Genomic DNA, 24,743 nt, shown 5'->3' on the forward strand with positions numbered 1-24,743 from the left:
GAAGTTTGGCCAAGTGGATTCAGAATTGGCTTGCCTGCAGAAAGCAGAGGGTCGTGGAAGAGGAAGTACATTCAGATTGGAGGGTTGTGACTAGCGGTGTCCCACAAGGATCGGTTCTGGGACCTCTACTTTTCGTGATTTTTATTAATGACCTGGTTGTGGGGGGAGAAGGGTGGGTTGGCAAGTTTGCAGACTGATGCAGAAGTGGGCTGAGAAGTGGCTGATGGAATTCAACCTGGAGAAGTGTGAGGTGGTACACTTTGGAAGGACAAACTCCAAGGCAGAGTACAAAGTAAATGGCAGGATACTTGGTAGTGTGGAGGAGCAGAGGGATCTGGGGGTACATGTCCACAGATCCTTGAAGGTAGATAGGGTAGTTAAGAAAGCTTATGGGGTGCTAGCTTTCATAAGTCGCGGGATAGAGTTTAAGAGTCGCGAGGTAATGATGCAGCTCTATAAAACTCTGGTTAGGCCACACTTGGAGTACTGTGTCCAGTTCTGGTCGCCTCACTATAGGAAGGATGTGGAAGCATTGGAAAGGGTACAGAGGAGATTTACCAGGGTGCTGCCTGGTTTAGAGAGTATGGATTACGATCAGAGATTAAGGGAGCTAGGGCACCACTGCTCAATACAAGAGAACATGGCTTTAAGGTAAGGAGTGGGAAGTTCAAGGGGGATATTACAGGAAGGTTTTTCGCTCAGAGAGTGGTTGATGCGTGGAATGCACTGCCTGAGTCAGTGGTGGAGGCAGATACACTAGCGAAGTTTAAAAGACTACTAGACAGGGATATGGAGGAATTTAAGGTGGGGCGGGGGTTATATGGGAGGCAGGGTTTGAGGGTCGGCACAACATTGTAGGGGGAAGGGCCTGTACTGTGCTGTACTATTCTATGTCTGTCACAGAACCTCACATATGCCCTCAAGGAATATTAGTTATCCACATTTGATTTACAAGATATATTCCCTGTCCAAAGATCGTGGTTGGTCGTGACGAAAAAACCATTTCAGTTAAATCTGTCTACTGGTTATTCATTAGCCAATGTTCATTCATGGAAAAGGCAAATTAAGCTAGGAATGTCACAGAAGAGCAAAATCTTGTAAATCATTTAAATTTGCACACAATTTGGAGGAGACTTCACTGATTACTAAGCTTGTAATCCATTCTAGTTCTGGCAAAGATTTATGCTGTAAATTGTTCAGCTTTCCTGAGATTAGCCGAGTTTGCCTCTTCGAACGTCAAACACTCCCTTATTGGAATTAAATGGAAATGAATGTTGTAGTTGCCAAAAATGTTGAAGCCACCCACCACTGAAAGGATCTAATGATATCTTTATTTTTTCTTGATGTATTGTCATTTGGCCCTTAGGAACACCAAGCAAAATAATGACAATAAATTGAAGTGCACTCTGTTTGAGAGTTGATGAATCTTCATTCTATCCCCACCCTCAGCCCCATATTACCAGTAATAATTTTCAGCTACTTTACTGAAAGTTTAACATCCTTGTGTGAAATCTTTTGATGACAACTATAAATTCTCAAATACAGTAGTAGTACTGTGCTAAGGTTTTATATACATATATATATAAATAAATAAAACTTTTGCACTGCACTGTATTTGTCAACGTGGAGCGGAGAGTGTTTGTAAATCCGGTGGGAGCAAAAGACGTTGGAAATAGCAAGGGTAGAACACTGCAGGAGGAGTATGGGACAAGTGGCAGAGAAGGAGTGTCAGGGATGGGGAGGCAGGTAGGCATAGGTGCTGACACACCCAGCCCTGGGAAGGCATTTGATTCCAAACAACTGATTTATTGATCATGACAGAATGTCTCTCTGGTGCCTCCTGCTCCCTCCCATCTCCCAACTGTGATTCCCCTCCCCTACCCACTCTCACTCCACAACAGAGACCTATCTCATATTTTGGCCCAAAACGTCAACTGTACTTTTTGCCATAGGTGCTGCCTGGGCTGCTGAGCTCCTCCAGCATTTTGTGTGTGTGTGTTACCCATTTCAGAATCAGAGTTATTATCACAGTGCAGTGCAATGCATAAATTACTACAGTACTGTGCAGAAGTCATAGATATGTGCCAAAGACATTTTGCACAGTACTGTTATGTTTTGTGATTTTCATCTCAACAAAGTCTGAAATGTAAATTGTATAGGTATTTAGAGCATTTTCTGCTTCTACTGAAGATTTCCAGCAAACACAGCATTTTGCTTTTGTATAAATTTGGTGATTGAAGGCTTGTGGTCCAGTACTTCCACAATCAATAAAGAGCGATTATATCTGTCAAGAGTCATACACCCTCATAGCTCATGTGTATCATTGGCTCATCTTCTTTCTCTTGTCTTGCTGTTCCACTGGGACTGCCACTTTCTACACTGTCACTTCTCATACAAAGGTACCTTATTCATCCTAGTTTCCAGGGAGTAAAAGCAATATTTTAAACCTGACCTGTCTGGTTTCTCAGCATTTTACCTTAACATTCTGTTGTGATTTTGAAAGAAATTTATCCTGATAAGCTCCTGCTACACTGATTTTTCAGATCAGTGATTTCATTTTGATTAAAAACAGTATGCTTTGTTGATGCGTCTTTCTCCCTCATGTTAACTTCTTCATTCTTCCTATTCTTTCCAAACAATTTGTAAATTGGATGAGGGATGACAAACATAATACAATAAAAACATTAAATTTATTATTATTTCATAATGTCAACAAATTAAAAATTCTCCCAATTTTATTTTTCTTTGTAAACCTGCATGGCACAGTAGTGCAGTGGTCAGCACATGCTTTACAAGCCAGGTGACATAGGTTCAATTCCCACCACTACCCGTAAGGACTTTGTATGTTCTCTCAAGACTGCGTGGTTTCCTCCCACAGTTCAGAGATATACCACTCAGTAGGTCAATTGGTCGTTGTAAATTTTCTCATGACTAGGCTAGGATTAAATGGGGGATTTAATCCAGTAATGGGTGGTGTGGCTTGAAGGCCCAGAAGGGCCCTTTATATAACCATATAACAATTACAGCACGGAAACAGGCCATCTTGGCCCTTCTAGTCCATGCCGACGCTTACTCTCACCTAGTCCCACTGGCCCGCACTCAGCCCATAACCCTCCATTCCTTTCCTGTCCATATACCTATCCAATTTTACTTTAAATGACAATATCGAACCTGCCTCTACCACTTCTACCGGAAGCTTGTCCCACACAGCTACCACTTTCTAAGTAAAGGAGTTCCCCCTCGTGTTACCCCTAAACTTTTGCCTCTAACTCTCAACTCATGTCCTCTTGTTTGAATCTCCTCTACTCTCAATGGAAAAAGCCTATCCACGTCAACTCTATCTATCCCCCTCATTATTTTAAATACCTCTATCAAGTCTCCCTCAACCTTCTACGCTCCAAAGAATAAAGACCTAACTTGTTCAACCTTTCTCTGTAATTTAGGTGCTGAAACCCAGGTAACATTCTAGTAAATCTCCTCTATCTCTATCTTGTTGACAACTTTCCTACAATTCATAATTATTTAATTATGGGAATTAATTATAATTCCTATAATTTATTATCTCAATAAAGAATTAAATAAACAATGCCAGGGAAACTTCTGTCAAAATAACAACTGTAGGCCTGTCAAAGGAAGCGGCCAGTTTGTAAATTCTGAAGTGATGCTCACAGCACCTCCAGCTTCCTCTGCTAGTTTGCAGAATACGCTATATTTTATCATTGATTATTGCAAATATTATTAACCACCATTGTTAATTTGGATTAACTAATTTAGTTTTCTGGAGATTGGTATAGATTTTGCATTGGACTCTGATAGTCAATTTGTACATACTGAAGAGCACTGTGAAACCACGTTCACCTGATGGATTACAATGGTTCAAGAAGGTGACTGTCACCTTCTCAAGGGCAATTAAACAGAAGCAATAACTGCTGACCTTACTACTGATGTCTTGATCATGATAACAAACAAAAAACTTCCCCAGATTTGCTTAGAATCTGCAGATGTATCAGTATCTGCCTTGAACACACTCGGTGATCAAGTTGTCACTTAGAGTGGGGAATCACAATCATTCCCCATCTTCCAGTGAAGAAGTTGCCTCTCACCTTGTTCCTGAATGGCTAACCACTTATTTTGAGTGATTCTTGGTTCTAGGTAATTCAGGCAGGGGAAAAATCATTCCCTTTTTCAACTGTCTCAATCCCTTAAAGTATTTTGAATGATTGAGTTCACCCCTCATCCCTCCATCAATATATTAGTATATTCTCTCCACAGAGAATTGAAATGTATAGTAACTTTTTAAAAAAAACACTTTGCAGAACAATCTATTTCACAACATTACAGTGATATAAAACCGATTCTCATTCTATGTACCTTAAGATTCCTCAATTTGATTAATTACCCTTGATTCTGGTCCACAGGGCTACAGAACTGAGTTCCTGGATAATTAAACTAATCTCAGTATTTCTGGGTTAATCCAAGCACAGAGAGGAATGCTGCTGCTGCTACTTTTGTTGTATTGATGATAATAGGACATGCTTTTCCATCATGACAGTGGCAAAATCCAGACTTGTGAAACTGGTTCACTGGATTTCCCTCATCCAATTACAGATGAGAGAATAAATTAATTGGATTGTATTCACCACTGAATTCCACATTAATAAAGCACATTTGATGGGAACCGAATTACGAAATTAATTTAATTGATCCAAACTACTGAGTCACACATAATGTTTGATTCCAGTGACTTAAATGAAATCAGTAAATTTGATTCATTGAGATAATAATGAAATAACTATACCATAGCTAGACATGAAAAATTTATTAAAAAGTTAAATGGATATATTGTATGCCCTCAGTGTAGGTTAATTTAATTAATTCACGGCACGGAATGAGTATCGTAAGACCGTAAGAAATAGGAGCAGAATTAGGTGATTTGGCCCACTGAGTTTTCTCTGCCATTTCATCCTGGCTAATTTATTATCCTTCTCAACCACATTACATTTGTGTAGCTTCAGTATCATATAAACTGAGGCTATACAAACATATTGCCCAGTTCAAGGAGTGTAGTCACCCCCAATGTCATGCAAAGTCAAGCTGGAGTGTGAAGTGTAGGTTTGCCAGCACCATCGGTGTCCAGCAAAGAAATAAGTGGAACCCTCTAACTCATGTTTGGAAGGTGCAGAGCATCAGCAAACATTATGAATAGTGCTGAGAAGGGTCTATTATTGAGCATTGACTGAAGAACGAAGAAGCTGTTTCCTGGGGGATCTATCAGAGGAAGAGATGCCCCAGATAAGGAATGAAATAGTACTAAGTACCCTCATAGCATGGTGTGCTGAGGTAATGCCATGAGACTAGGACAGAGGAGTAAGTATGGAAGGAAGGAAGAGATCATTAGATCAATTAGGAGCAGTTGTGATGCATATCAATCACACTCCAGCTGTTCAAACATGTCAAATATATTCCATTTCACTGTTGTGTTCCAGTAACAAATTATACATACGCTTCATGGGATCTCCATTTAAATAGGTATTTCTGTGACATAAAATGGATGTAACAGCAAAAGGAATTGGTTGAACAGAAGTTATGTAATAGAAATTAAATAATATTCAACAACCTTTTCTGATTATAATTGTACCTTAAAATTCTGTCCCCATCATATTTCTGCTCTCATCAGCCTACAAAGTAAATTTGAATCTGATGGTAAAAATTTGTTGTTCTTTTGACTTTCAGAAGTGAATATAAAAAAATGGATATTTAGTATTTCAGCAGAGTCACAGACTCATCCGGCTACTATAACCTCCTCTGCAGCACTGTGCTTATGCCCAAAGTAGGGACTTTGTAACTCTCTTCTGAATTTCCCCCTCCACATACTGAAACATATGATTGTTATGTGTCGTAATTCCAGAATCTATTGGAAGCATCCAGAGCAAACCACATGTTCAACATCAACAACATATTACCTTGGTGCAGAACACGGGAGACAAATCACTTTATAATTCAAATACCCAAATCAACTTGAATATCAAGTTTAAGTTATATTTAAAATAAACCGAAGTTCAGCTGCAACTATAATATTTAATAATGATAAAACTGTAAGTTGTTGTTACATTTGCTTCTGAACAAGATAAATGTAACATTTAATGTTTTAGTAGAACTACTTAAACAGTGGATTCCGATCAATTAATCCATTGGTTAACTGGGGCAGCTGCCTACTTGCTTACTGTAGAACAACAAAGGTTAATCGAGAACATAGCCAAGATTCCCATGATTTATTTAGAACACTATGCCACTTAATTGGGACAGGCGACTGTGGTCAAACAGATTCTAACTAGCGTCAGACATGTGGACTTGTGTGGCCATCAGCCACTGCTCCATGCTTAAAACAGTTTTAAAACAGCATCAGCTGTGTTACGTTTGTGCTCCAAAAATCAGTGTTTTTTGTCACTGGTAGCTGGCAAGAAATAAGCAGGAAGATAATTTAGATTTGTTTTGCTCACTGTATTTTCAAGCATTCATGCTTAGAGATGTCAGAAACGGCTGGGGGCGGGGGTTGAAAATGAAACGAGAGTTTGAAGGTATTGACAATCATCTTGAATGTTACAATGAAAATTAAGATGTGGAGGATGCAATTGTTAAAAGCATTGCATGAAGGCAGTCTATTATCTGCACTAGGTGTCTGTGCTAATTTTGTTCATTTAGATTCAATCAAAAGAATATGGTGGTGTGTTTGTTGTCCGGTGTATCCGACGATGACAGTGAAATCTGTGCGGAGGAGTTTTTAAAGTGGAAAAGCCATTGCACTGGGACAGTTCCACTCTCTTGACCTGGTCCAATGGTACAAGTAGTTGTCAAAAACTGGGGTCTTCCTCGGTCGCCGAGGATAAACATAAGTCCTCCTGTGCCTATCATGCCTTTCACTCTCCACGAAGTGTTGCAGAGCCACGTTCTTGACTGCTGGATCTCACTGTTGATCTCATCCACCCAGTCCACCAGAGCTAACGTCACATGCTAGAGCAGCCATGTCCCTATCTTACCGGGGTATGAGGCTCACTGGCTACCCTCACCCAGTTTAATCCACCAGTCAAAGCAGAGCACCAGGGTATGGCCGCTGAATGTCTGGTGGGGACCAAAGGTGAGTGAGCTGCCCCAAAATGGACACAACTAGCCCCTTCACCAATGTTGATACCCCTCCCTGGACACCCCATACACAGTACTGTACACTGAATGAATTCCTCTGTCAATAACTATTAGGAACTAATACACAGTTTTACAGCACTATAGTAGCATTCTTCTAATTTGTTCTGTATTTCATTTAAATACTTAAGTTGTAACTCAGTTAAATGCTAAATTGAGCTTTTTTAAAGTATCTTTTTAACTATTTCCAAGAAACTTTGGCTAACTGGGGCAGCCACTTAATTAGTCTAAAATGTACTGGTCCCAATTAACCGGAATAAGAACATAAGAAATAGGAGCAGGAGTAGGCCATCTGGCCCATCGAGCCTGTCCTGCCATTTAATAAGATCATGGCGTAAACCCAGCTCCATCTACCTGCCTTTTCCCCATAACCCTCAATTTCCTTACTATGTAAAAACCTATCCAACTGTTTCTTAAATATATTTAGTGAAGAAGCCTCAACTGCTTCCCTGGGCAGAGAATTCCACAGATTCACCACTCTCTGGGAAAAACAGTTTCTCCTCATCTCTGTCCTAAATCTTCTCCCCTGAACCTTAAGGCAATGTCCCCTAGAATCCATTGTATCACGATTTTGATTTCGTTTTTCTAAACAGTGCACTGGTTAAAGTTATCAATTAAGTGACACAAAGGTAGATGTTTACAAAAATGTATTTCACTGCAAAAATTTTAAATGCACAAACTTAATACAGTGCTTCTATTGGAAGGTAAGACAAATAACTTTGCATCAAAAGCATTTGAAATATGTTTTAAAAATACCAATGGCAGAAATTAATCCTATCTTTAACCATATCTTTATAATTTTTCATTGTCTGTAAAATGTCAGGTGCCTTATGGAACAAAAAATCTAAAAAAAATGTAATTTGTTCTTTCCGTGATGCAAAAATGTAACATGAGACCATAAGACATAGGAGCAGATTAAGGCCATTCAGCCCACCGAGTCTGCTCTGCCATTCCAACATGGCTGATCCCAGATCCCACTCAACCCCATACACCTGTCTTCTTGCCGTATCTTTTGATACCCTGACTGATCAGGAAATGATCAGTGTCCGCCTTAAATATACCCACGGCCTTGGCCTCCATCGCAGTCTGTGACAGAGTATTCCACAGAGTCACTACTCTCTGGCTAAAAAAAATTCCTCCTTCCCTGTGTTTGAAAAGGCCGCTGCTCAACTTTGAGGCTGTGCCTCTAGTTCTGGAAACTTCCTCTCCACGTGCACCCTATCTAGATCTTTCAACATTTGGTAGGTTTCAATGAGTTAGAACATAGAACAGAGAAATCTATAGCACATTACAGGCCCTTTGGCCCACAATGTTGTGCCGATCATACTGCCTAGAATTTTCTATTTTTCTAAGCTCGATGTACCTACCTAAGAGACCCTATTGTATCCACTTCCACTACTGCAGCCGCCAGCAGTGCGTTCCATGCACCCAACACTCTCTGTGTGAAAATCTTACCCCTGACATTCCCTCAATACCTAGTTCCAAGCACCTTAAAACTATGCCCCCTCATGTTAGCCATTTCAGCCCTGGGCAAAATTAATCCACATAATTAATGGCCCTCATCATCTTATACACCTCGTAAGATTCCCACGCATTCTTCTAAATTCCAATGAGTGCAGGCACAAAGCTGCCAACCGTCCTCATATGTTAACCATTTCATTCCCAGTATCACCCTCGTGAACCTCATGTCTACCAAAAACGTTTCATATATTATCATAATTAAATGGACAAATATTTACTTTCAAATAATCCTCATGGATTTATAATTATTTGATGAGTGCAAAAAAAAGATTTTATTGTTGTTGAACTTGATTGAAATGAAAGAAAAAGAGTGGCAAACATGAAAAGCTCAAAATAAGAAAACTATTTGGCCAATAAAGAGCAATAAAAGTAGTTTAATTTTAGTCAAGTTTCTTAGAAAAAACATGGTCTGCAAAACACTTACCCTTGTAAGATTGCAAATCCTGAAGAGCCGACTTACTAGATCACAATCCATTGAACAAGAAACGCAGTCAACTTGAATAGGCCCATATCGAAGTGTCCCTTCTTCTGGCCAATACTGTGGGCATCCCTAAGTTACCAAAACATATTTATACTCTATGAGATTTTGTGTGTATGGCAAAGAAGCATATCAATATATAGCTCATGTGGAAGTTAATGGCCATTCACCACTTGTCTACTCAATTATCTGCTCTCAAGTTTCACAACCAAATGCTCAAAGAGGGTTGATAAACAACACTGGAATTCTCAACATGTTCCACTTTGTTCACAAATAATCTCAAGATGAACAGAGCACGGTGCAAATATGAGAATCGACAACTTTGATCAGGTTTACCCAAATTAACACTAACGTGGGGAGCAGGGTTGAGATGCACACTGTTTGTGTCAATGCCAAATTATTTATTGGTTATAAAACTCTGTGTAGGGCCAGGTGGTCAAATTTAACAGCAAATCAAAACTACATTATAAACTGAGTTAGTAAATGTTCCAAAAGCAACAGCAGACCATTGTAGTAACGCAACACAAACAAGCGACCTTCAAACTTGTGGGCAAACAGATTCATGCAAACCTAATAATTTTGCATGCTCGTTTATTGCATGGAAGTTTCATTATGAGCATAAATTCTAACAATACACCTCCTCTGGAAACAAATACGTAAATGAAGTGCATAAGTTGATAAAAATCATATTTCCTCATAAATCAGAATGCAGAAAATTAGTATCACAAATACACTGTGTATTTACTCAACAACTATTCTGGGTCTGGAGGACCTGTATTATAAGGAACGATTGAATAGGTTAGGACTTTATTCCTTAGAATGTAAAAGATTGAGAGGGGATTTGATATTGTTATACAAAATTCTGAGGGGTATAGACAGGGTAAATGCAAGCACCCTTTTTCCACTGATGGGACTACAACCAAGGGTAATGGCTTAAGGGGTAAAGATGAAAAGTTTAAGGGGAACACGAGGGGAAACTTCTTCACTCAGAGGGCTGTGAGAGTGTGGAACGAACTGCCAGCACAGGTGGTGCAAGAAAGCTCAATTTCAATGTTTAAACGAAGTTTCGATAGGTATATGGACAGTAGGAGTATGGAGGGTTCTGGTCCCGATGCAGGTTGATGGGAATAGGCAGGGACTAAGTAGGCCGAAGAGTCTGTTTCTGTGCTGTACCTCTATGATCCTTAACAGTTCAGAAGGGATTGATTTTGGGTAGCACGTTCAAATAATATTTCATTAAAACTGTAGTAAAAACTCTTCTCATTCAGAAGCGCATATGTTGGATCTATATAACTTGTAGAGCCATAAATTCACCTAGAAATTACATTTTCATGATCGACCAGCCACTTTAGGTGGCAAGAAATGCTAACAAGAGCAAAAACAATCGGGCATGTTATTAATTTAAGATACTTAACATGAGCTCCCCGCATCACTTGTTTTACTCATCAGGAAAATTAATCAGTCTATACTCGTCTGGGTGGCTAAAGCTAAATTATACACCAGTAACACTTCAATGGTGATAAAGCTGAAACGTGCAGGGGTGAACATACTAACAATGTCATCATCTTCAAAAAGACTGTAGCTACCTGAACAAGGTCCAACTCGTTCAACATGACAACAGAAGTGCAGCCATAATCATAGACCAGCCTCCAGAAATCTTTGACTGTGTTTGGCAAAGGATGCTGTGTCACTATAAAGGCAGCTGGTTGTCTGTAGCTCTGTAAAGATAGAAAGACCAAAAACTTAGATGATAAAATCGTTCAGCTTAGTTCTGTTTGCTACACAGTTGGTAAACTTAAAATATGCTGATTTTAAACTGACTGCAGGTTCAGTCTATTACTTTGGCCCTATTCCTTAAAGTGTTTTCAATGCGCTGACAGCTGGAAGCCGTGCAAGTACAGCTTGCTACAATTGGCTCTTTAATCTTACATTAACTCATTTCTCTGCCTTTCATTTTTACAGATGAAGCCGAAGTCCCGCTGATTGAGGCAGTCACTTCAGAGCAGAGATGAGGTGGAAGTTCCTTACCCAGCAGGTGGCAGATCTGTGGAATTCATCGCTGTGAAGGCTATGAGGGTCAAATTTCTGGGTAAATTTAAAGCGCAGGCTGATAGGTTCTTGATTAGTAAGGACATCAAAGTTTACAGGGAAAAGGTAGGAGAATGGGGATGAGAGGGAAAATGAATCAGTGAAGGGCAGAGCAGATTTGATGGGGCCAAATGGCCTAAATCTGCCCTTACCTCTAATGGCCTATCTTAAGTGGGAGGAGGCTAATTTGTTTCTCATCTTTTTAGAAATGTTGCATAATACTTATCAAAGCATCTAATAAAACTGACGATTAAAATAGATGTTTTGTTTTGAAATTGGGAGGTGAAATGTATGAACCACATACGTCCATAAGACCAGCATTGATGTAGTTACTGCTTTCACCATCTATGGTGATTAAAAATGGCAGGCATCTGTCTGGTGGCAATGCGTCCATGTATCGATTCTTCTCATGATTCCTGGGAAGAAGGGCAATGCTACAGTCTTCGGGTTGTAGTTGTGACGATACAGAATTTAGGGTCTATGTAAGAAAACAATAAAACACATTAGTTGCCCAAGTGACTCCAATATACTGCCTAAACAACACCTTTAGATAACCATTTCAATTCCTCTCTATGTGCATATTAAACACATAAATGCTCTGTGGGTTAACTGTTTATTACAATGTTCAAAGTTCAAATTTCATTATCAGTGTGCATACATATCATTCATTTCCTTGCAGGCATTCACAGTAGAATAAAGAAACACAGTAGAAGCAACGAAAAACTACACACATCGACTGAAAAGCAACCAACCAGCAAAAGAAGACAAACTGCAGAAATACAATAAATAGATAGATAAATAACACTGAGAATATGAGTTGTAGAGTCCTTGAAAGTGAGTTCAAACGTTGTGTTCAGTGATCAGATCAGTGTTATGATGAGTGAAGTTATCCACGCTGCTTCAGGAGCCTGATAGCTGAAGAGTGAAAATGGTTCCTGAACCTGGTGGCATGGGACTGAAATTCCTCAAGTTGAAACTATTAATTTACACTTGAAATATTAGAATCTTATTTTCTAGTTAGGTATTGAAAATCAAAGATATTGACACCAAATATATAGTTCTGGCAAATATTAATGCCAAGCTACTGCAGGAAAGCTTGCTGGAAGCAAAAGAAGTGACTACATTTTGTTTCATTTAAAGGATATTAAAAACAAACCCAAATTCCCACAACTATTTTAGCCTTGCATTGGGAATAAATGTAATTGTTGAATATAGAAAATCTGAAAACAACTGAATGAACAATATTGCATTTGATGCCAGGAAGGTTTACAATTACTGAATAAGCACTTTCCAGGGCTAACTCCCTAGAAGACAGCAGCAGCAGGGGTGCAGCACAGTTCAATAGACTGTAAGTTATTGACCCTTTTGACAGTCCTTGTAGCTGGAAGGAAGTCCTGAGCCATGTTTAAGATGTCTTCTTTCTGTAACATTTTGTTTCTTTCAAACAATGCTGTGGTTTACGTAAGTAAGTAAATAGCACAAAGGAATATTGCGGAAAATATACATTTTATAATGTAAGAAATAAATCTATGTAGAAGATGTTACACTAAATTTAGAAATGTTCCACGACGACAACCCTCTAGAGAGACATCACGAATGAAAACATAAATTTACAAATCCAACTTAACAATCCCCGATTAAAAGTCTATATTTTGGATTTATGACTGCACACATTACATATACTTTATTTACCAATATCCAGTTTATTTCACTGAACATCAGCAAAGTGAATGCGCAATTGCTATTGAATAATGAAAATAACTAAAAGAATTCATGTCCACATCTTATAACTGAGGCTTGCTTACTTGAAATTCATCTTTAAGCTGGGAAGAGTTACTCTGTGAATCAACTCGTATCATTTCGTAATAGGCTTGCTTGATTTCACAGACTGGTATTGATGTGTCCCCACACAGACAAGCCTCCAGAATGGCATCATGAATGAATATATATTGTTCCTTTAAAACAAAAACAAATCCAGTCAGTATCAGATTCTCACTTCATGGCTATTAAGTCAGTTAATTGCATTTAAGAAGACAGCATCCGCTGTGGGATAGAGCTCAAAGGAATGTAAAACTTAAGCAGATAATCCACAGTGAGATGAAGAGGCCTCAGATCTCAAATTGTTAACACCAAGTAGGCTTTGCCCTTGATGACAGAGAATCAAAATCAAAATCAAATGCACTGTACGAATATTGCCATTCAGCATAAATGAGCTTTCCAAATTTCTTGATTAAGTACAAAGAGAAACTTTAAAAGTAATAAAACAGCTCTAAGGTTCCAGAGTCACAAGAGGCTGCAGCTGCTGGCTTTTGAAGAACGCGACCGGTGAAGCAGCATCTGGGGGCAGAAAGGCACATCAGCACATCACAGGACCCGGCCTCCCCTCGATTCTTCTTATTGCCTTCGTAAAGCAGACCTTAAGAAATAGGAGCAAAATCTGGCCAGGCAGCATAATCAAAGGCTCACCCACCCTGCTCTCTCTTCTCCCCTCGCCCATCGGGCAGATGATACATAAGTCTGAAAGCATGCACCACCAGGTTCAGTGACCGCTTCCCTCCCACTCTTGAATGATAAGATGAACGGCTGTTAACTCGTCAAATGAACTCGTTATGATTTTGTATTTTAGGGTTTGCCCGCACTGCATTTCTCAGCAGCTTTTGCATTTTATTCTGCATTGTTCTTGTTTTGCTTTAATCTAGCTCAATGCACTGTATGATTTGATCTGTATAAATAGCATGCATGGCAAACTTTTCACAGCATCTTGATGCTTGTGACAATAATAAACCAAAACTACTAGGAACCGTCAACGTTTTGGGTTGAGACTCTCTGTCAGGATGGATCCAGATCCAATTGCAGGTTCTTGACCTGAGTTCCTCCAGCACTATGCATAATGGCCTAAACCAGAGCTCCAGAGAACCCTTGGGGATCTGCGAATTTCAATGGGAAAAAATCTTACATCTTTATTTTCACTAACCTTTCAATGGAATTTAGCATTTCCTTCAGGCAACAAATCACTGTAGCATTATCAGTATCTGTGACTTTGTCACCAATAGAAATCACAGGTATTTTCATATCAGATTACAGTTCAAAGTAAAATTTATTATGAGAGTACTTATATGTCATTGCATACAACCCTGAGATGTTTTTTCTGCGGGAGTACATCTATAGAACAGTAACTCTATACAGGATCTGTAAACTGTAAACAAACTGTGCAAATGTAGATAGCAAATATATGATAAACATGACATAAGAGTCCTTAAATGAGTGTAGTTATCTCTTTTTGTTCAACAGCCCGATGGTTGTGGGTTAGTTAATGTGGGTTAATGAACCTGGTGGTGCGAGTCCTGTACCTTCATGTACCTTCTACCTGATGGCAGCAGCGAGAAAGCAGCATGGCCAGGGTGCTGAGGATCTTTGCTGATGGATTCTGCTTTCCTATGCAACGTTTCAAGCAGATGTGCTCAGTGGTGAGGAGGGTTTTGCCCATGATGCACTGGGCCGAATCAACTACCTTTTGTAGGATTTTCCACTCAAGGGCCTTGGTGTTCCCATACCAGGCCGTAATGCAGCCAGTCAGCACACTTTCCAACACACGTCTATAGAAGTTTGCCAAGGTTTTTGATGACATGCCAAATCTCCGCAGACTCCTGAGGAAGTAGAGGAGCTGCTGTGTTTTCATCTCAATTATATTTATATGATGGGTCCAAGACAGGTCCTCTGAGACAGTGACACCCAGGAATTACAGTTGTTATAAATTCCTTAAAATAGCATTTACAGCTCACTCATCACTATAGTTATGTCCAACATGACGTGCGTGTTGCTTTGTCAAAGACCACCCCACAGTTTAAGGTTCTTATTCAAGCAACAACACCCTTCACACGGATAAGTATTTACAAAATAAAGTTTAATCTTAACTTGCCTATATTTTAAATGTATAGTCTTGTTATTTAATATGTTAATAAAGAAGTACATATAATAATAGGTCAACTGGTTCTTTTAAGTATTTTGATAACTGTATTTTAATATAATTGGTTTCCTTTGTAATCCTATGTATTTCATTTTGTATAGTTAAATACATTATTCCGAGAAGGAGCGCGTAGGCTAAAGAGATCCATGACATAAAAAAGTTACGAATCCTTGGTCTAAACTTCAGCACACGACTGATGTCATATTATGCCAGGTTTTTTGAGCACTTCAATTTGAATCTTACCTCTGTCTGAACCATATTAATGCGCCTCGATCGTAATGCTTTAACACAGTTATAGATATCAACAACTCCTTCTCGCTCTGCCATGTCCAACATGATATCTATAACAATATAACAGCCGGTCCTTCCTGCCCCAGCACTGAAAACAAACAGAATGGAGAGTTTCATGTGTAGTTAAACACTGTCATCATTAGATATTAAAATTCAGTTTACAACTCAATACTATTTGCAATGAGAAATGTTCAGTGGGATAACTGATTGAGACTAGTAACTTAATTTCAATGCAGTGAGGTCTTGAGAGCAACTTATAAAACATCTTTGACTTACAAAAGTACTGCTCAGAATACTAATGACAACCATGGCAGATTCACACAAGACACTAGTTGGATTTGCTTGGAGAATGATTTATAAGAATGAAAGGGAAGTAGAGAGACAACAAGGTTATGGAATGGCTTGCAGCCTTGACTGCTGAAGAAGCCGGCTGCAGAGTGATCAAGCCAGTATTAAAGATTCACAAACGACTGCCGGAAAGAGTTGTGGAACACAAGGACCATAAGACATAGGAGAAGAATTAGGTCATTCAGTCTGCTCCCCCATTCCATCATGGCTGATCCCGGATCCCACATAGCCCCATATCCCCATATGCCTTCTCGCCATATCCTCTGATGCACTGACTGACCAGGAAACTATCAACTTCTGCCTTAAATAAACCCATGGACTTCGCCTCCACCGCAGTCTGTGGCAGAGCATTCCACAGATTCACTACTCTCTGGCTAAAAGATGTGGAGGATTTGACACAGGTTCAATGCTATCCTCCAGCGCTGCCTGTGTGGAGTTTGCACGTTTATCTTTTGGTAGTGTCTGTGTTCGTGTGTGCTCCTTTTTCCTCCCATATCACAAAGACGTATTAGCCGTTAGGTTGATTGGCCACTGCAGATTACCCCTGGTTTAGGTGGCTGCTGAGAGAACCGGTGGGCGTTAATGGAATGTGGGAGAAATAAGGTTATAGGGAAATACATGTTCTGCTGGGGATTACATACAACCCATACACATGACTGAGTGTTTAGGAGACTGTGGGGTGCAGCTGCTGGCTGCTGTGCCAACTGGCAACTTGGCTAACGGCTGAATTTTTGACTGGCAAAGTATCCAGTTTGTGAACTATTCCCAGAAACAGAACCCTGTTGTAACCTGCAGCTGACAGAAAGGTGGCAGTAACTCCAATTACATCGCGTTACAACAGTGGTGTGCAGAGGAGCATCTCTGAACACTCATGTCGAACCTTGAAGTGAATGGGCTACAGCAGCAAAAGACCATGAACATACACTCAGTGGCTACTTTGCTACGTATGTGGATACTTAATCAGATGGCTACTGAGTGTAGGTCTGTGAAATAGGGCAGGTTAATGGATACATATAACTTTGTGCAAGTTAGGAAAAATGATCAGAAAAATGCTTCTCTCTGTTGAAGGATAGGAGAGAAGAGATGAAGCTGTATGCCTTGTCTTAATAGAGATTGTAACAAATTGTTGAACTGAGGACAATGAAGCAACAATGGTCCAGAAACAATCAGCAGAGCTTTGGAGAGAAGGACTGAGTGATTCGGTAAGAAGATGGGGTGAGATGAATCATTTCTGTGTGAACTAACTGCCATTGGTAAGTTGACTTCTTGCTATGTGGATATATTTGTAAATGCAGCTATATTGACATTAGGCACAGAGATACACAAAATCAATTTTGCATTATTGAAATATTTATACAAAATGAAGCCAACCTGCAATGTACAACTACTGGCCCCGCTCCTGGGGGATTTGAGATTTTCACACGGCGGATAAACGCTAGTAGACCAGTTGCATGATAAGGAACGCCATGATCAGGCCAGCCAGTGAAATGGAACTGCTTCACTTCACGAATTTCATCAAAGCCTCTCTGAGAAGGAACAGGTTTACATTTAAAAACTTTTCTGTTACGGAATTATGATACAAAATGTGTGAAAGGTATTCACAGCTACATTTCAGTAAATGAGGCTAAATCTTGGCCTCTAATTAGGAATGCAATCATGATCATCTCAGGGATGCACATTAAGAACTTAAACATACCACCTTTTAAAGGGGAACAAGTGCCGATCCTTAATGTTATAGGGTGTCCATAATTTCACCAGATGCCACTGTATCTGGTTCATTGAATCATACATTTATTATGGCACAAGAGACATTCATTCAGCCCACTGATCAACTCTGCAATCCCATTCTCACAGTTCCTTCCACATTTTTATTGTATGGTTGATGGTGGGGCTGTTCCTTTCACCTGATTTAAGTACATTATGTTTCCAATGAGTATTCTGACCTATAATCTGCTGCTTCCTTCACATCACATTTCCTGAATGCTTATCCTTATCCATGAACATCGACTGGCTGTTGAGTGCCATGACCAACTCCCCCTAGCCTCTGCTCATGAATATCAAGAAGGGCACAAACTGGACTGGGCATCACTGAAAGTCATGGTGCAAGCAAAGACTGAGCATGCAAGAGATTTTCTGGAAGCATGGTTTTCCAGGACCAATTCTGTAAACAGATATATACACCTCCATCCTATTTATAAGTCTGTGTGGGCAAAATTCCAGACCACAAAGGACAGAGTTCGCCCTACAACCAATCAGCAATGAGACCTCCTCCCCAGGTCACAACTGAGTTTCTGCAATGATGACCAATCAGCTGATTGGTAAGTACTTAAAGCCAAGCATTTGGAGGACACACCACAAATTAACAGCACAGCAACGATGTCTCCTTGTATTGTGATGCAAATGAATTGGCAGCACTGGAGAAGAACTCAACCCAACAATTATAGTGGCAAATTAACCTACTAAACTGCACAACTTTGGGACACAAGTGTAGACTAGAACATCTAGAATAAAACCCATGCGATCACAAGGAGAGTGTGCAAACTTCATACAGGGAGGATCCTACGTCAGGATTGAACCTTAGTTTCTTGAGCTATGAGGCAGCAGCTCTGCTAGCCGAGCCACTTCCTTCCTGGTTCAAGATTCCTAAACTCAGTGAAGTCAAGGAGAATCCCAATAGTTCTGTTGTGTCAGCTATGCTTAGTTTTTGTGGACAACATACCACTGCTCCTCTTGAAAGATCAATCCCTGAAACTAAGGTTCATAAAGTTCAAAGTAAATTTTATTATTAAAGTACATATATGTCACCATATACTGCCCCGAGATTCATTTTCTTGTGGGCATTTTCAACAGATCTATGGAATAGTAACTATCACAGAGTCAATGAATGACCACCCAACATGAAGATTTCATGTCTGGAGAACCGCCTTAGCTACTTCTCTTGATCTTTCAGACAAGTAGCAAGAAATGGCTAACACCTCAGAGGTTTTACCACTGACATACCTAGACTTTAAACTCAGTTTTTTAAAAAAGCCTGACCTGCGCATCTTAGCAGTAATATTATAACTAGTGGTTCACTGACCCTTCCTCCCATTCTAGAGGGTTTCAAACCTGTGGTCCTACAGTGTTTTCTCCTCGCCCATTGTGTGAAACCAAGACATTTTTTCTGAAGATGTGAAAACAAGAGGTTCCCTTAACTATCCAATCTATCCATCTTCATGCATTCTTCAGGCCTTTAAGAGTTAATCCTGGGGGGGGGGGGGGGGGTGGAGTTTCAAGATGGCGACGTAGACATCTGCCTTTTAGGCGCTCTTCATTTTTTAAGCTATAATCACCCTTTAATCAAATCTTTTCGTACTTAATTACATGGGTTGATATTTACAATTTATTTCTTTTTAAAAATAATACTTGATTTAATTTTTTCAAACTTAAAATGTCTGTACCTAAGAAATCGTCTAAAGACCCTATATCTCTCGATGCAATCTCCAGTCTTCTGGATACTAAACTGGATACTAAACTTGCAAGTCTGGAAAACAAACTTACTGCGAAAATGTCTGAGCTTGAAGAAGTCGTTAAATCATTTGATATCAAGCTTCAATCGCAGGCAGCAGTTATTGAATGGCATTAAGAAAAGTTTGCGGCTCTTGACAAGATAATTTGTGAAAAAATACATACAATCGAAACGTTGGAGGAGAAGGTACGGTCGACCGCTAAAATAGTGGAGCAGAATAAGTTTAAAATCACCGATCTTGAAAATCGATCTCGCAGACAGAACTTGCGTATTATTGGATTTCCCGAAAATGTTGAGTCTGGTGACCTAACTGAATATTTCTCTAACTTATTGTGGGAAATTTTTGGCGAGGACGCTTTGCAGGCTAAACCTACTATTGATCGTGCCCACAAAGTTTCGAGATTTTTTGCTGCAAGAGACAAGCCACGAGCTGTGATTGTCCGTCTCCATTATCCTCGGGAGAAAGAGCTTTTAATTCGATTAGCTCGTCAGAAAGGTATGATTTCTCACAGAAGCAACAACTTTCGTATTGTTGAAGATTATTCATTCGAGGTGATGAGGGCGAGAATCGCTTTTAAACCGGTGATGGCAGAGATTCATTCGATTGGACTTAAACAAGCTTTAAGATACCCAGTGAATCTCAGAATTACGTTGAGTGATGACAGTCAGCGCTTCTTTAATACTCCGGAAGAAGCGAAGAAATTCGTTGAAGAATATCGGTCTTCTAGTACAATTTGAACTATGTGTTATGTTGAAGAATTTTTGGAGAGAAGACGCCATTCCATTTTTAGGCTTTAACTTATGAAGCTGCGGTATAGCTTTTTACTTTGGTCTGTAGACCTGGTTTTTTTTTTATTATCATGATTTACAGATGCTCTTTTAATTTTACTATAATGTCTTTTTTCTTAATTAAGTTTTTTTCCTCTGGATTAGATATACATGTTAAGACTTTGTAATAATGATTTATTTTTTAAGATGTCGTTTCTTTTTCCCATAAGACTTTGCTTTCCGTAAGCGTTTATTTGCCTGTATTTGAGAATGGGACGAATGTTTTGAATTTTTGGACCTTTTTTTAATATATATTGTAGTGGTTATTGAACCTTTTTTAATCTTATTTTGATGACCTTTTTTTTAAAAAAAAAAGATTGGCGAATTTACATTTATATTCTGTAATATGGTCCTTTCAAAATGTCGTTTCTTCTTCCCTTAAGTCTCTGTTTTTGAAACGTCATTTTCTTATATTTGAATATGGAATCTTTTTTTAAAGGCATATTACACTATTTTAAACTTCAATGGTTATCCTTTTTTTTATTAATGATTTTTTGCTTTTTTATATTATTTTTTCATTTTGATTGATATATATTCTTTCTTTTTACAACCCTGTGTTTATATCTGGGTGTTATATAGTTTCTCTTTTCTTTCTTTTCATGAAGTTGCCATCTTGAAAATGGGGGTAATATTAGTATTAGTTTGTGCGCCTGCCGTTTGGCTCTTTTTCGAGGGGTTGGGGGAGGGGGTAGGGATCTTTTTTCACGCTTTTGCTTTTTATTTTTTTGCTTTTAGTTTATGGGCTGACTTTAAATTATTAATATTGTTGAGGTGTCATGTTCTCCGGTTGCTCCTGAATCATTTTTCCTTCTTCCTGAATTATTGGTTATCTGTCTTTTTAACCTTTTATGATATATACAACTAATATTGGCATGATGGATAAGTCTATTAACTTTATCTCTTGGAATACTAATGGTTTAAATAATCCGATTAAACGTAAAAAAATATTTAAAGTATTCCATAGAATAAATGTTAATATTATTTTTGCACAGGAGACCCATATTAGGAGGGAGGATAATCAACGTTTTTTTAGGTTCTGGAAGGGTCAACAATTTCACTCGAATTGTACCGCCAAAATTAGGGGTGTGTCTATTTTTATAGACCCCTCAATTTCGTTTACACATCATGAAATTATTTCTGATCCACAGGGCAGATTTTTGTTGATAACTGGTTCACTTTTTAATCGAAAAGTGGTTCTAGTTAATATTTATGCTCCGAACTTTGACTGCCCTGAATTTTTTAAACGTTTATTTACTTCCCTTCCTAATCTAAATGAATATATGTTGATAATGGGTGGAGATTTCTATTGTTGTCTGAATCCTTTGATGGATAGATCTAAACCTATCCGAATTCTTCCGAATAGATCAGCCTTACTTACTAATTCTTTTATGGTTGATTCGGGAATTACTGAAATATGGCAGTTTTTGAACCCTAAAGATAAAGAATTTTCGTTTTTTTCACATTCCTTATTGATCATCATTTATTAACGGATGTTACTGATTGTAAATATGATTCTATTACTATTTCGGATCATGCACCTTTGAAGTTATCTATCAAGATTTCGGACTTTTCCAATAATACTAGATCTTGGAGACTTAACGCTACTTTGCTTCAAGATCCAGAATTTATCACCTACATAAAACAGCAAATTGACTTGTTTTTCTCAACAAACTATACTGAAGTGATTGACAGAGGAATACTTTGGGACTCTTTTAAGGCTTTTATCCGTGGACAAATTATCTCATATTCCGTTGGTAAAAGAAAACAAAGATATTTAGATATTGCTTTATTAGTGGATAAAATTAAAGAAATTGATAAGATTTATTCCGTGACTCCTACCAAAGAACTTTATAAGAAGAGAGTTGAGCTTCAAATGGAGCATAGCTTATTATTATCTTCTTCAATTGAGAATCAATTAATTAGGACCAGGGCTCAATTTTATATCCATAGTGATCGAACTGGTAAATTGTTAGCTAACCAATTAAAAGCTATTTCGACTAAGTGACAAATTATTAAAATTCATAAACAAGATGGTAATCTAACTACTGATCATAAAGAAATCAATAACACTTTTCAAGATTTTTATAAATCTTTATATCAATCAGAATTTGACGGTGATCTGTCCATGATGGATAATTTTTTTAACAATTTGAATATTCCCAAACTGACAGATGAAGATCGTAGCTTGTTCGATGCTCCTATCTCTATGGCCGAAATAGGAGAGGCTATCTCATCAATGAATTCAGGGAAAGCTCCTGGTCCTGATGGTTATATTATAGAATTTTTTAAAACTTTTTCTTCTTTGCTTTCCCCTTGGTTATGTGAAATCTTTCATGATGCATTTGCTAAGAAGAGATTACCTCAATCTTTTTACGAAGCTACTATCTCTCTAATTCTTAAAAAAGATAAGGATCCTACTTTATGTGCATCTTATTGCCCTATATCACTATTAAATGTAGACTCTAAGATTCTTACAAAAATTTTAGCTATTAGGTTAGAAAAGGTACTATCACAGATTATTTCAGAAGACCAAACTGGTTTTATTAGGAATTGGTATTCCTTTTTCAATGTTAGAAAATTGATTAATATAATTTATACTTCATCACCCACAATCCCAGAATGTGTTATTTCATTAGATGCTGAAAAAGCTTTTGATAGAGTTGAATGGACATATTTATTTAACGCTTTGAGATATTTTAATTTTAGTCCTAATTTTATATCATGGATCAAACTAATATATTATAAACCTGTTGCTTCTGTTCTTACAAATAATTACAGATCCTCTTTTTTTCAATTATCTCGTGGTATGAGACAAGGTTGTCCCTTAAGTCCTTTATTATTTAATATTGCATTAGAACCTTTAGCCATTGCTATTCGTGAATCTCCTAATATTTTTGGTATTACCCGTAATGAGAAGTTATACAAGTTATCACTTTATGCTGATGACTTGTTGTTATATATTTCTGATCCTGACAGGTCTATTCCCGCTATTTTATCCTTGTTGGCTCAATTTGGTAGTTTTTCTGGTTATAAACTAAACTTGGATAAGAGTGATTTATTCCCTTTAAATGTGCAAACTTTATTGAATGACAGGATACCATTTAAAGTTGTTACTGATAACTTTATTATTTAGGTATAAAAATTACCAAGAAATATAAAGATTTATTTAGACTGAATTTTTTACCTATGCTCCATCAAATTCAACAACTTACTACAAGATGGTCTCACTTATCCTTATCATTAGTTGGTCGGATTAATGCTATTAAAATGATGATTTTACCGAAATTTTTATATTTATTTCAAGCTTTACCAATTTTTATTCCTAAATCTTTTTTTGATAACATTGATTCAAAAATTTCCTCATTTGTGTGGCAAAATAAGAACTCCAGGTTAAGTAAAAGGCAATTACAAAAATCTAAAAAAGATGGTGGTTTAGCTTTACCTAACTTTAGATTTTACTATTGGGCGAATAATATTCGTAACTTAATATATTGGAAATTAGATTTGGATTCACCATTGTGCCCACAGTGGGTAAATTTAGAATGCAATGAGGCACAGGGATATTCTCTATTCTCCGTTCTTGGTTCTTCTCTTCCTGCTGATTTAGTTAAATTCAATAAACAGATATCCAACCCTGTTGTCAAACATACATTATGAATTTGGTTTCAATTTCGTAAGTTTTTTACTCTGAAAAACTTTGTTCTTGATAACCCTATTTTACTTAATTTTTTTTTCAAACCTTCTTTGACAGATCAAGCCTTTAGCAAATGGAAAAGGAAAGGTATAATATGTTTTCATGATCTTTTTTTTGAAGGTAGTTTGATGTCTTTCGACCAACTGTCCAACAAATTTAAGTTACCTAAATCTAATTTTTTTAGATATTTACAAATCAGAAATTTTTTACATAAAGTTCTACCATCCTTCCCCAATTCAACTTCAATGGATTTTTAAGATTTGATTTTTACCTTAAATCCTTGTCAGAAGGGATTTATTTATAATATGATTATGAAGATACAACCAGAAATATCAGGTAGAATTAAACAAGAATGGGAAAAAGAACTTCAATATAATATATCAACAGAAAAACGGGAAAATTTTTTATAAATGGTTAATTCTTCTTCTGTATGTGCTAAACATGCTTTAATACAATTTAAAATTGTACATAGAGCTCATATGTCTAAAGATAAGCTTGCTCGATTCTATTCTCATATTAACCCTCAATGTGACAGATGTCATTCAGATGTGGCCTCATTGACCCACATGTTTTGGTCATGTCCCACCTTATATAACTATTGGAAGGACATATTTGCTACCATTTCCTCAATTTGGAATATCGATTTACAACCTCATTTTATTACTGCAATTTTTGGTATACCAAATGAGGATGGTAATCAGTTTTCCCCTTCAATTAGACGAATGATCGCCTTTGTAACATTAAAGGCCAGAAGGTCTATATTACAAAATTGGAAAGAAGTAAATCCTCCTACCACGTTTCAGTGGTTCTCTCAAACTATTTC

At 37.9% G+C, this 24,743-nt stretch overlaps 1 protein-coding gene across 6 annotated transcripts in view; it reads right to left on the minus strand.

Annotated features, from left to right (window-relative positions):
• ptprk (protein tyrosine phosphatase receptor type K) overlaps positions 1-24,743 on the minus strand; it is a 656,369-nt gene that overhangs the window by 11,887 nt on the left and 619,739 nt on the right. For all 6 annotated transcript variants that reach the window (XM_059981530.1, XM_059981528.1, XM_059981529.1 and 3 more), the window contains 6 exons: positions 17,262-17,416; positions 15,495-15,630; positions 13,090-13,239; positions 11,589-11,762; positions 10,783-10,914; positions 9,143-9,268 (listed from right to left, as the gene is read on the minus strand). In XM_059981530.1, the coding sequence (XP_059837513.1) occupies positions 9,143-9,268; positions 10,783-10,914; positions 11,589-11,762; positions 13,090-13,239; positions 15,495-15,630; positions 17,262-17,416 (873 nt within the window). The remainder of the gene's footprint in view (positions 1-9,142; positions 9,269-10,782; positions 10,915-11,588; positions 11,763-13,089; positions 13,240-15,494; positions 15,631-17,261; positions 17,417-24,743) is intronic.

This window comes from Hypanus sabinus, chromosome 10 (assembly GCF_030144855.1).
Source record: "Hypanus sabinus isolate sHypSab1 chromosome 10, sHypSab1.hap1, whole genome shotgun sequence".
Lineage (NCBI taxonomy): Eukaryota > Metazoa > Chordata > Chondrichthyes > Myliobatiformes > Dasyatidae > Hypanus > Hypanus sabinus.